Raw genomic sequence first — 14,046 nt, 5'->3', positions numbered from 1 at the left:
ATTCAACATTGTGAACATTAAAATCTCTACCAATATGAATATTGGCTAAGGGATAAGCAGACAGTATATGATCAATTTGCTTAGCAATACTCTCAAAGATAGCTACTCCATCATTGTGAGAACAATAGATAGCAAATATAAATGCTGTGCTGTGAATAAGCACTATTCTAAAGCACATGTAGGGATGTTCGGGGTCTTTGGAGATGTCCCAACCACAGGGAAAGGTGTTCTTGATGTAGGCACATATTCCATGCTCATAGCGATCTTGATGGACAGGTTTGAATATGAAGTTAGAATAGCAACACACATGGACAATAAAACGCTTTGGATAAATACAGATTTCAAGAGGGTTCTGCTAAAATTGTCATATTTTAAAAACCAAAGCATCTTAAGTCAAAATACCACCGTTTTGTTCGAAAATGAATATACTTTCAAATAAATTAATAAATAATAATATACATTATATATTTTAAGAGTTTTAAGCAAATAAAGTGATAAAAAGTTTAGATTATAAAACAGCGTTTTCGGTAAGATTTTGTAATAACCCTCCTCTCTGATTTATAAATGGTCGTACCGCATTTCTCTTAAGAATTTCATCATGAAATTTGGAAATTAACTAGAAGAGATATCACTTTTAATAGATTTGGTTGTCTGAAATTCTTTTGACAGCTCATTTTTTTTTATTGTGTTAAAAAAAGACTTCAACATGACGAGTTTACCCCCCCCTCCACTCCCAATATATTTTTTCGTCTTTTTACAGTTTTTTTTTTTTTTCAGCAGATTATAATCGAATGGACACTAATCTACCCAATTATATATATATATATATATATATATATATATATATATATATAAAGATACAAAATCAATATTTAAATATTTGTAGAAGGTGCTCAGTTTCTAGTTAAAATCCTATTTACTTGCCTCCCCACAAGGACAGATAGACACAAAGTCAGTTAATGTGAGGAAAATTCAGCTTCCCAAAAAGGGTCAATCTGGATAGAAACAAACATAAAAATTGTCTCTGTCATGAAGGAGTTCTCCTTCACTGACAGAGGACAGAAAAGGCAAAGTGTAGCATCAGAATACTACACTGTGATCTTGGCTCGAAGTCCAGGTAGAGAAATAATTAAAAAAAAAATTTAAAAAAAAAGTTTAACAAAATAATGTGTCACTCGGACAAGAAATGTAATTGAATATAAAAACCAAATTTATCAAAAATTTGTGAACAATTTGTTAGCTTTAGCAAAAAATGTTTTTTGATATTTAAATAAGTGGGCAAAAATACTTAATAAGTTTTCCAATAGTCACATTTTCTGTTAGTGACGTCACTTGTTTTAAATGAAATTTATTTTTGTCTATTTGTCGTAATTCTTAAGTTCACACCCGTTAAGAATTACGACAAACAAACAAAAATCAATTTCATATTTCAAAGTAATTTGATGTCCAAAATCTAAGGCATAACATTTTTCCTGTCTCTCAACCTCGAGATCTTGTCTTCCATCTTTTTGCTGCTTTGTCTTCATCTTTTTAAAGTCACTGCAAACATTCAGCTAAGGTCTCTCCATACTGCCTTTTGATGGCCCTTTGTCTATTGGCATCATTTTTTTCTTTCAGGCCTAGCCAGCATAGGTGTCAATTTTCTCATGGACAAATTCTTTACAGTCTTCTTCATTGGACTTGGATTCATTGTAGACGTTTGAAAAAGTGAGGTTGGATTATCTGTCGATGTAGAAGGCACAGGTTTTGATGAGTTAAGCACATCTGCACTCTATGTTGAAGGTACAAACAGCACATCTGCGCTTGATGTCTGGTTGGGTGTGGGCGCCAGGTAGTTTAATGCTAGTGGGAGTGTCGATCAAGCAGTTCTGGAGAGTCCTACACAGAGTGGTATCTGTGTGGGATCCCATAGCATTAGCCCACACCTTTTGCACCCTGCTTTGATGTTGTCTGCTGAGAAGTAGTTTGATTGCCATGAGGAGGAAACTTGGAAAAAGTTCTTTGAGAGGCATGCCCAGATTTTACCAGGCAAACTGAACCATGACAAAATATAGAATAATGACGAATTCATTAGTTGAAAATGGCAGAAGATGCTGGAATATGTAAAAGGAAAGCCTGTTTCATGTTTCACTTATTAGTTTATGCGCTGGAATCTTTTGGAAAATTTCATACCTCTGGAGTATGGAATTTTCCAAAGCACGTTCATCTGACAAAGCTTAAATTCAATATCAGGGAACCCCTAGGCACTTTTTAGCTTTTTCTCATGGTTTACATGCATAATTCACAGTAAGTAATCAACTTCGAACAATAGAGGACATAAACACAAGTATAAGGATGACTTAAAAGCGCAGTTGTTGGGCTTACCTTAGAATGGCTCTGGATTGTGTTGCTGGATCAATTAATGTTCTCTGTAGACAGCAGAGGCAGCTCAAGTACTCTGAGGGGGAAGTCATTAACAAGCCCATAAACTGTACCTGTAATGATCTGATTTCTGTTGATTTTGCAATGGGAGTTTAGTTCTGTGCAGTCCTAGGAGGTCAACCTTCCAAGGCCTTCTCACTTTGAGAAGGAGTTTGTTACTAATTGCCTGAGGTTCCCTTACCGGGGAATGCTGACAGGGCTGTCTAGGCACTTTTTGTAGGTCAGTGTTCCTCCACAAGGGCGCTGACTTTTCATTCCCACTTTCTGATCCTGGTGTCTAAGTTCTTGCAGTGGAAGAGAACTAAAAGTCCTCCTTCTTGAGAATTCTCTAAATTACTGAATTACTTCCCTTTAACTGAACAGCTTTTCCGCTGAGAGGATATGGAATTGCCCCAGGCTATCCTATTTGCCTATCACCAATTACTTTAACGCTATTTGTTGTTCTTGCCATTTCCACTTTAGCAGTAGTCAAAGTGTTTGCAAATTTCCATAAGAAAACATAGATTTTACTATACTAATGCAAATATCTTTCATATTTTAAAATCTTGATATGTTTTTTCTTTTCTTTCAGAGATGAAGAACGACACCGCGAGCGAGACAACAATCGAGAAGAAAAGGAAGAAAAGAAACCTGAAAAGAAAATGTCGATCTTTGAGCAGTTCAATATACCCAAACCACAAATACAGTTAAATCCTTTTACAGGTAAATAGAAGAAACGATTTGTTCAATTCTTTTTAATGTTTTAGACCAAATTTATTTCGTATGTAAATTTTGCAAGATCCTCTCTTCCCTTATTAGGCAAGTGCTGAATCATCAAGATTGAGCATCACTTTTGGACAACAAGGGTTAGAAAGTTGATGGTAGAATGCACATAATAAAATCAGGTGCTACAATAAAACAACAAAAAGTGTGTGTGTGTGTATATATATATATATATATATATATTACTATTAGTGGTGGGACGATTGATCATTAATCGTAAGAATCGTGTATTTTGGGGGGAATTGAAATCGCATCGTAAAAAAATACCTTAGATTTACGATTCTCTTATATTTTTCAGTTGAACTGTTTGTTTGAAGTGAGATTAATGCTGTCAAAAATTTGATAAAAACATCAGAACTTTTCATACCATATTTAATGATATATAAGAATTTTATTAACTGCTTTAAAGGTAATCTTTATTTATCTTAATGAGTTTTCTTATTCCATCACATACATAGGCGCTGTCTGTTTCGAAACTTTGAGGCCCATGATTATTTATCTGTTTGCACTGTAGGGGCCGCGAGGTAACATGGTTTTCATTTGTGAGCGAGGTTTATTTATGTATAAAACAGCCTAACTACGTCAAGTCCATGAAAAAGTTGATGAATACTTAACCCTTAGAGAAAAAAAGATTTTACAGTGCTCTCATTGCGAGTTAGTCATGTTAAAAATCAGTGGGTTTCCAACTGGTCACTATAAAAAGGGGGAGGAGGGGGCTTATCTTTTGGCAATTTTTTCTTTTCCTTTTTTGACCGACACTTCCATTATTAAATGAATGAAAAATGTCTTGTCAACCTTTGTTTTTTAAAAATCAAACAAAGTCAAATTATTTAAACAATAAAAGGTTTAATAGAACGATATATGTACTTTCTATCTTCTGAACAAAGGCTGTTTCAGGAAATATTTCTAAAACTAAAGTGAAACTGATCACGTGGTATCAGTTTGCAAAACTTTGACAGTCAGTCGGCTTTTTTGAAGTATCCAAAAACAAAAACGTTAGAACTACATATGCTGACTGATGGTTCCGCTTAAGGTCTTTTGAAAACTACAAAAGAAAACAATCATTTTGCTATCTGTTAAATAAATGCAGTAAGTGAATTTATTTTTTATCTTTTAGAAATTTACATTTCATTAAAATATTCTGTGAATGAAGCAATTAAACATTTCTTTTGGAACTTCTTTGCACAACAAAAACAACAAAAGTGAAAAATCTATTAAAAAAGGAAAAAAGTTTAACTTTTTCTTTTTAATCCTTTGAACCCTAACTTTGCAAACTAACTAGTCACTTAGAGCCATTCAACTAAAGGACTGTAGGGGATTGGTCGACATTCATCGATGCCTGATATCACAGTCATGATGTGAGCATAGAAATATTTCCCAACCCCTAACAAAAAATAAAAATGGTTGTCAGAAACAGCATTATGGTGGAGGTGATTTTTAAAGTTCAATAAATGACTTTTATTTCACAATAGAAATAAACAATTACTAAAAATTAACTTTTTTATATAGAAAATTAAATTAAGACATTAAATAAGAATAAACATTAAAGGACGATAATTATATAATAAAAATAAATAGAAATGAACCAATTTATTTAGATTTAAAGAATAACATTATTATAGTTAAAAATATTTTTTTAAAAGTCAAATAAATAAATAGGAATAATTTGAGACGATTGAATATAAAAGGCTAAAAATTTAATCAGATTTAGTTATTTTTAAATTTTTAGAAATAAGAATATTCTAGAAAGTGGAATAAAAATCCCTTAGCGATCAAAGCTGCAAAAAAAAAGTTAAATTTTAAAAAGTTATCGAAGATAAAGAGAAAATAAAACAAAAACATGAATATCAAGATAAACAAAACATGTTATTCCCCTTGAAATTTGATGTTATTGTATTTTTGTTGAATTAATCATGACTTTTTCTTTATATTTTTTAATATATAAAATAACTCCTAAAATTGATTGTTATTAATTTCATGGTACGTTTAATTCATGGTTAAAATATTTGTTTGGACTTTTTCCTTCAATGAAAGAAATTTTATGAAAAAAAAATCAAATCGTTTTCGAAATTAATTGTATTTTTTCTTTCTCGCTGTACCAAATTTTTTCGCTACACAAAAACTTTTGATTATATAATGGTATATTTCAAAACAACAATTCCACGGGAATCGGAATCGTACTTGGTATCGGAAAAAATTTAGGGATCGTCCCAACACTAATTATTTTAATTATTTTTTAATACCTACCGATACTAGTGTTTTATCCTTTCAAGAATCATTAGTGCAGAGAGTCAAACCTGGCCATGAAACCATTTCTAACTCCATTAGCAAGGAACAAACCACACGGCCAATGTCAATCGCAAGAAATACAGTTGAAATTAACATTTCTATAAATATCTAGACGGCAAGAGTGATCTCATGATTATCACATGATCTGCCGTGCGAGCTTAAGTGACTGACTTAAATTTCAACTTTTAGTGCTCATCAATAGGAACCAGTTCTTAAAGGGGCTGACATAATTTTTACCATAAATATATATATATATATAATATATATATATATATATATATATATATATATATATATATATTCCAGTTTTAGCATTTTCATAGCAATGTACACATTAGGAGTTCTTTTTGCAATACATGGCCAGCACATTGGATGTATTATTAAAATGACTTAATCCACATAAGTATAAATACAAGTGACATAAAAAAATTTTGTCAAATTTTGGAGATAAACTTTTAATTATATATTTAACTGAATTGTACATAATTCTCTTGATTGCACCCAATAAATCATGGATGGCACTAGAACCGACCCAGAACCATTCAAGAAGGTTATTTCTTATTTTCCACATAGATATTATTTCAAGTAAATTATGAATGGAACTTGTGTTGTTTGATTTCCTTAATCAAACCCAATTATTTATTTTTTTGTTTGTTTTCCTGCAGGTTTGCCATATACACCTCGTTACTATGAACTTTTGCGAAAGAGAAGCGTACTTCCTGTCTGGGAATACAAAGAGAAGTTTACAGAGGTTGTTAATGACAATAAAATTCTAGTTTTAGTTGGTGAAACCGGTTCTGGAAAAACAACTCAGGTAAGTTCTCTTAATTTCACATTTTTTTAGATTATTCGATAAAAATAACAATTCTTTAAGTATGTCCATTTTACCAATAAAAAAAGAATTCTAAAGTGTTTATATGATTTAAATATATGCGGTTAGTTAGCTGTCATATAAATTTTATTGATTTAAATATATGCGGTTAGTTAGCTGTCATATAAATTTTATTAATTTAAATATATGCGGTTAGTTAGCTGCCATATAAATTTTATTGTAAAATAGATTTATACTAGCAGGCCACCCGGTTGTATCATATGCTTAAATATATTTAAATTCATGCAAATTTCATATTTATTATAAAGCCAGTACTCTATTGATTATTATATTGTACCCAGTTAGTGATTTCAAAAGTAAACAAAAATGAATTAGGTGCCATCAGCAACTATTGAAATCAAAATATGTAACTCCCCAGCCTTATTTGTTACCGTCTGATCTAAGTCTATGCGCATATAAAAACTTAAAACAAAAACGTTAAAGATAAGTTTATTTACACATACGTAGAAGTAACACGGTTAGTCAAGTTACAACTATGTTACAATTGTAACTTCGAAGCAGCTATTTTTACTGACTAAATACTAAATCAAATTTGTTCCACACATCCAAATTCCTTATGTATCAAGTTCTAACACTAAAAATTGATAGTGTAGTTTGGTACAGGTCGTTCCACACACACACAGCTAGGATCACTTATATATATAGAGGGGGGGGGGTATGGATATACATTGATTTCTTACCAAAAATTTAAATATTTTATTATAAGAAATAAAGGGGGGAAAAAATAAGTGGGTTCAACGAATGAAACAATGTAAAAAAAATAAAGCTCCATTACGTTTGCTATAAATCTTTTTAGCTGGATGTGCAAACTACTTTGTCAACTGACACCACGTTCCCTAACAGATGTTTGAGATTTCTGGCCAGATTTTAGAACAAACTCTTTTCTCTAAAAGGGTGATAGCAGCATGGTTTGTATACCAAAGCACATACATGGTGGCTTCCTTAAAGCAATCACAGAAACTGAAATCATATACTAAAAATTTGCATCATAGTCAATTAAGTCTCTTTTCATTTGCATTTAATCTTATTCCTGCTAATAATTTAATACCTACTGACTATTATCAGTAGTAGTAATAAGACGATTCTAATATTTTTCCTGATTCTGATTTTCAATTCTTTTCAAAATTCTAAATGGAGGGTTTTTTTTTTTTTTTTTTTTTTTTTTTTTTTTTTTTTTTTTTTTTTGGTGGGGGTTACCACAAAACCCCATGTAATATGGGCATATATTCTTGAAATTTAAAAATACACTTACAAGTGCGATCTATAAATTTTAGTTTTACTGGTAGTTTATAATCAATAAATATTTATCATTTCATCATTAACATGAGCCGTGGAAAATTTAAATAAAAGCAATAAAGCATTCTTTTAGATATCGTAAAATGGGCACAAATTTTTCCGATTCCAATACCCTAAAAAGTTCTGATCTTTTTTTTTTGTTTTTTTTTCTTTGATTTCCAATTCTGATTAATCATAACAAACACAGATAACAAAAAAAACGTTTTTTGCAGTTGATTAAAATCCATTTTGTTAAGAATAGGTACAGTCAATCATGTTTCTCTTGTCACTAGTTAATGGACTTTTACTGTGACTCAACGAAACCCCTTCAAAATACCCTAAATAAATTGAAATTTGAGAAATATTAATTGATGTTTAATACCTATTGTTAACATTTCAAAGATATTTGAATTTTTGCATCCTTCATTTTTCCTCCATTTGCATAAAACTAAATTAAACTAAATATGTCTCACATTTGCACACCTAGCACCTATGGGCTAAATTCATAATGATCGATTAATTAGTATAATTCAGATTATTCAGACAGCTGTTCTCATAGATTTTATTCTCACACTATTTCAGCCAATGTAACTTCCAACCTTCAAGTGCATCTTGCCAAATACGGGAAATCTGTACAAAGTTTCAAACAGAACCTTTTATTTAATTTATGGAGCAAACTTGCTCTCCTCTTGTTAGCTATAACCTGGTAATGTTAAGTAATTCCTAATTGTATTATTGCCCACACTGAGGATTGAACCATCAACCTTTAGAAGACTGTCACTTAGAACTGATTATATCTGTTACACCACATTAATTAATTTACCAGTGAATCCTGTTGATACAAATATATAAACATACTTAACTTTATATAGATACAGTACTAGAGCGGCACTCGCTCTATGCAGATTGAACTGGCTTCCTCCAAAGGAGGAAGTTTCATGGGAGTGTGAAATTCACAATCGGCCCCCAGATGCATGTATATCTGTGATGGAAGATGACAACGTTAGATTTTTGTAGCTCTTGTGAGGAGGTGTTGACATATTCCTACATACGGTGCCTGCTATTCCTAAATAGTCACCCATCTGGTACTGACTAGGCTCAATGTTGCTGAACTTCAGTGATCCAACGAGAACCAGTGTGTCTTTTTTTTTGATTTATGCATATAAAAACTTAAATCAAACGTTATGGAAGATATAAGTGTATATTTGCACATGCGCAGAAATAGCACATTAAGTCGACTTAAGACAAGATATAAGTGTATATTTGCACATGCGCAGAAATAGCACATTAAGTCGACTTAAGACAAGATATAAGTGTATATTTGCACATGTGCAGAAATAGCACATTAAGTCGACTTATGCCTGTCAAATTTTGACTCCTTAGCAGCTACTTTTATCAGCTAAAAACTTGATTGAATTTGTTTTGTTTATGTTATGTCCTTGTGATCACATTTACTTGAAAAATTATATCTAAATGTAGATGTATATTTTTCTTTCAGATTCCTCAGTGGTGCCTTGAATGGGTGCGAGCACGTTACCCTAAAAAAGGTGTTGCATGTACCCAGCCCAGACGAGTGGCAGCTATGTCAGTGGCCCAACGAGTTTCTGAAGAAATGGATGTTGGTCTTGGCCAGGAGGTTGGCTACAATATAAGATTTGAGGATTGCACGTCATCTAAGACAGTTCTAAAGTAAGTGCTTTTACGAAAGTGTTTTAGGGATGGGGATGCAGGGGACATAATTTTGTTTCATAGGTACAGGAGGATTATTCGAATAACATTTTATTAAATGAATGAAGGATTTATTGAAGCAGATGATCGTTTCGTAGCTGAAAGGTCAACGGGAGGAAAAGTTACTTATGTTTTAATTTGAGCATGTGCCATGTTTCATAAGAGCATTTTTTTAATGTTTACAAAATTGTCGGTTCTTCTAAATTGTTGGGAATTGCATCTGCTACTCTCTCTCGTCATATCCAGTTAAATATGTTCGATTTCTTTTCTCTACAATTCTAGCTTAAAGATCTGAACTCTAATGACTTTTCCATATACAGCACAGACTTTATTGATGGCAGATAAAGTAGCTAATATATCTACCAGCAAATATACCCACCTTAATGTTGAACAATTTTACCTACGGTATACAATTTGAAGATTGCGCATTGTCCAAAGCAGTTCTAAAACAAAATATTATATGGTCGATATTCTAAAACAAAATATTATATGGTCGAGCAGAATCCGTAGAAATTCTGTGAAAGGAAAGCATATTTAATCAACAAATGTTTTATTAAAGTTGATATTTTTTCTGTGTAATTACTTTTTTAAAAAGTTTTTCTTACAGAAAAATCAATAACATTTCTATGAAGGTAGTGCTCGTATTTTAAATATAGAACCAACCCAAATGAGATGAATACATAAGTACTAACAAATATTCAGACACTAATATTGTGATACATAGTTCAATATAAATAATAAAATCTTGTTGTAAAAAACAATCTTTGATTTACTCTTTTAGTCCAGTACCTCTCTGCAGACAGTTTTCTTTTTATTGCCCTGTTTCTTTCGAATGTTCCCTTTTTTATGTAATGTTTCACTGATTTATTTCTTTGAAGAACTGCTGCACATCAAAATTACGAGTTCCTTTCTCACACCATCACAACAATGATCATATATTATTATAATATTTTAAAACGAGGCTACATCAAAGAGAGGTCACTCTGATATTCTTGTCCAGGGTTGTTAGATGGGATTTTTTCTAGCCAAATTTTGCGAATTTGTCTTTTTTTTTTTTTTTTTTTTTTTGTAGCAGTTTAGTCTTATAAAAAAAAATTTTTCCCCTCTTTCAAAGCATAATGTACAGACTAAGGAAAGAACAAGCAGAATATTATATAAACAGAAATAACTTGGCCAACAATGACTATCGATTTAACTATCGGTGTTAAATCCAGTTGAACGCATTAAAACTAGAGTAATAGTCACTGGATGGCAAGTAGTTTTTTTTTTTTTTTTTTTTTCATGTGTGTATGTAAGTAATGAGTGTTTTGCTTTCCTCCAGATATATGACCGATGGTATGTTGCTGCGAGAAGCTATGTCTGATCCTCTTTTGGAAGCATATGGCGTCATTATGATTGATGAAGCTCACGAACGTACTTTGGCAACTGACATCCTCATGGGTCTACTCAAAGAAGTCAGTCGACAGCGAGATGATATCAAGGTTATTGTGATGAGTGCAACACTTGATGCGGGGAAATTTCAGGTACGGATGACTTTTTTAAACAATAACTTGCGTGATAAATGATGTGTATAAAAAAAATTTTTTTTTTTTTTTTGTCAATGTTTTTCCATCCTTTTACTACAGGTTTATTTATTTTAAAAAATATTTTTTTGTTTTTTATTTCAGTTTTATTTTGACAATGCCCCTTTGATGAGTGTTCCTGGCCGAACACATCCTGTGGAAATTTTTTACACGCCTGAACCAGAACGTGATTACCTCGAAGCCGCAATTCGAACTGTCATTCAGATTCACATGTGTGAAGAAGGAGAAGGAGACATTCTTTTATTTTTAACTGGCCAAGAGGTAAACAAATTCTTTTATTTTACATCTTGTTCTATATCTCTATTTATATATAAAAGGCTCTTTGTGTACGAGAGTTCCCTGTGGACTCTGAAACAGCCGAGACGATTTTAATTTTACACAAACGTATTGTATGTGTCTGGGAGTGTTCTTAGATAATATTTGTATCACAATGCCTCCAATAAGTATTGATAATCGAAAAAATTTGATTAAAGAAGGTACAGTCCGATTTTAATCAAAGTTAACATCCTTATACAGCCAAACATCACAAGTGCTTTTGAAGTTTTATTATTGCACAAGCAGAATGGTCTGTTGTATAGAATCAACAGTAGGTTCTTTTGAGAAGATGGTAACGTTCAAAATGAATGTTTCTGTTTAGAGCACAATTGAAACATGATACTTGACTTTTGTATTTTAAATTTTAATTCAAGTCATTATATAAAAATAATTTTATAAAATCAATAGTAGGTTCTTGACATACAATGTAAACTACAATGTATTGTGGATTAAGTCACTGCAGGAAGGTATGTGAAGCTTCCTCTCAGTGCACCATGGTGGGTTCCCAACTAGAGCAGACAATTGATTTGATTGAGAAATGGGCGATTTTACCAATTTCAATGACAATAAAAGTATTAGAAGTGTGGAACATTCATTGATCCTCATTCAATCCATAGCAACAACAGGTCTCCCTGCTGGTAATAAAGTTGATCTGTTTCTTCACTTGTGACAGTGATAGCTTTCATTCTACACAATCAATATTTCATTATGAATGGCAATTTTGTTTTCTTTAACGTTGGTTCATGTTGTTAAGAACATTAAAATTTAATTCCTTTCAGAAAATACTTTAACAAAAAATATTTCTCAGATTTAATAGTAAATATTTATGATTTATTATTGTTTTTATTAATAGTAATCAATAGTTAAATAATGTTATTAATTACTAAAAAAAAATGACTTATTTGGTAGTCTTTTTAGCAATATAGAACTTGATAAAAATGAACAGTCCTAATTTACTTACCTCTGAGGGCAAAGTTAAATGCATGTTTGGTTTTTAAGGTAGAAACACTGGATGGAACTAAAAATATTCCTTTGAATAATGAAAAATCTTTCCATTGACAATCGTTATCATCATCATTTTAATGTCTTTTTTTACATATTGGTGTGTGTTGGATGACCCCCCCCCTTTTTTTTTTTTTAATTAAAACACAATCTCTAGGTCATAGCCCACACAGACTTAAGAGCACTTCACTTGCCCTAAAGACCTGAACAGATACTATACTTTGATTCTAGTTAAAAAGCAAAAAAAAAAAAAAAAAAGATGTTTGATCTGTTGCTCTTAACCAAACTTTTTTTCATGTGCTAAAAGTTTTTTTTGTTTATGATGTTAACAAAACTATTGAGGTTGTTCAGAAGTTTTGTTACGTGGGTCATACCATTGGAGCATGGGGACGAGCAGGTGCTAGTGTGACTGTAAAAGTTGGAAACATATGGAATAAGTTAGAACTTCTGTCATTAATAACCAAGAGAGCATTCCACTGTCAATCAAGGAAAGAGTCTGCCAGGAATGTGTATGCAGTGTGATGATGTGTAAAAGTAAAATCTGGCTAGTGAGGGTTGAGGACATGACTTGGAGAGACGTGATAGAAGATTGATACAATGAATATGTAATGTGAATTTTAAAGACAGACTTAGATCAGATGACCTCAGAGGCAGATTAAATCCGAGTTGTATAGAGAGATGTGTGCAGAACAAGAGACTTTATGGTTTTGGTCACTGAAAGAATGGATTAGAGTTCTTGGATTAGTAGATGTAGAACAGTTGAGGTAGCAGTGTCAGTTTTCTAAAAAAATCCATTCAATGCATGCTAACATGTAAAACAGATATTAAAATGATGATGGTGGTGGCTAAAAGTGTTCACCACCATTAACCATCACAGCATATCAGCAAATCGTGATTTGTACATAGCGTCTATTTTCATCGTCACACTGCGTACACATGCTTGATACCCTTTCTTTGGCTGATAGTGTATGGCAAAAGAAAGGATGAAATGAGTTCTTAACGTGGGGAGAGGGTTGTTTTGTAACACGCATGCACATTAGGGCTTTTTCAGTTGGAAAAAACATGGCCACCAGTGAAAACAACGGATTACATTGCATAATTAAGATCTTAATATCCAGAAAACTACTAGTCTGTCCCAAATTTAACTGTGATATTCATTTTCAGCATACTCAAAACCTACAAAAATCGTCAATTTAACTATGAATGTTTAGTTGCAGCTAAAGTAATGTTTAACATGCCAGTAGTTTTCTTTTAGCATATGAAAAATTCATTTTTTGTTAGAAATTTTATTATGGTTTATTTCAATGGGAAAGTAAATAGAAAATTGTATTTTAAAGGTTAATCTTGTCAAAATACTGGAAATAAAAGTAAACTTTATACCAGAATTAGAAACTATTTACTTATATAGTTTAACCACCAGGTTCATGCAGAAGGCAAGCTTTATTTAAGTATCTCTGGCAAACTACTGTATCTGATATATGCAAGAGAAAATTGGCAACTGTACCTTGAAATTGATTACAATTTTAGCTAAAGGTCAACTGTACGAACCTGTTATATATTTTTTTTCAATTTTACTTTTTTTTTCCAGAGTCTGTAATCCTATGATATAAATGAATTATATTTTATATCTTTATGAACAACTGTTTTTATTGATCTTGTTAGCAAAAACAAACTGTATACCAATTATGACAAGATTCATACCTAGAATTGGTAATTATTTATTTGTATTATTTTTGCTTCTGAATTTTTTTTTTTTTTAGATGAGGGTTGATAATTTGC

General features: G+C 31.8%; 1 protein-coding gene across 1 annotated transcript in view; it reads left to right on the top strand.

Annotated features, from left to right (window-relative positions):
* LOC145283505 (putative pre-mRNA-splicing factor ATP-dependent RNA helicase PRP1) overlaps positions 1–14,046 on the top strand; it is a 72,059-nt gene that overhangs the window by 13,711 nt on the left and 44,302 nt on the right. The window contains exons 2-6 of the mRNA XM_080132338.1: positions 2,993–3,123; positions 6,138–6,286; positions 9,138–9,328; positions 10,689–10,890; positions 11,035–11,211. Of these exons, the coding sequence (XP_079988464.1) occupies positions 2,993–3,123; positions 6,138–6,286; positions 9,138–9,328; positions 10,689–10,890; positions 11,035–11,211 (850 nt within the window). The remainder of the gene's footprint in view (positions 1–2,992; positions 3,124–6,137; positions 6,287–9,137; positions 9,329–10,688; positions 10,891–11,034; positions 11,212–14,046) is intronic.

The sequence above is a fragment of the Euprymna scolopes genome, chromosome 8 (genome assembly GCF_053919585.1).
Source record: "Euprymna scolopes isolate OS-2025 chromosome 8, ASM5391958v1, whole genome shotgun sequence".
Classification (NCBI taxonomy): Eukaryota; Metazoa; Mollusca; class Cephalopoda; order Sepiida; family Sepiolidae; genus Euprymna; species Euprymna scolopes.
The sequence above is the reverse complement of the archived record's forward strand: the minus strand, read 5'-3'. Positions and strand labels throughout refer to the sequence as shown.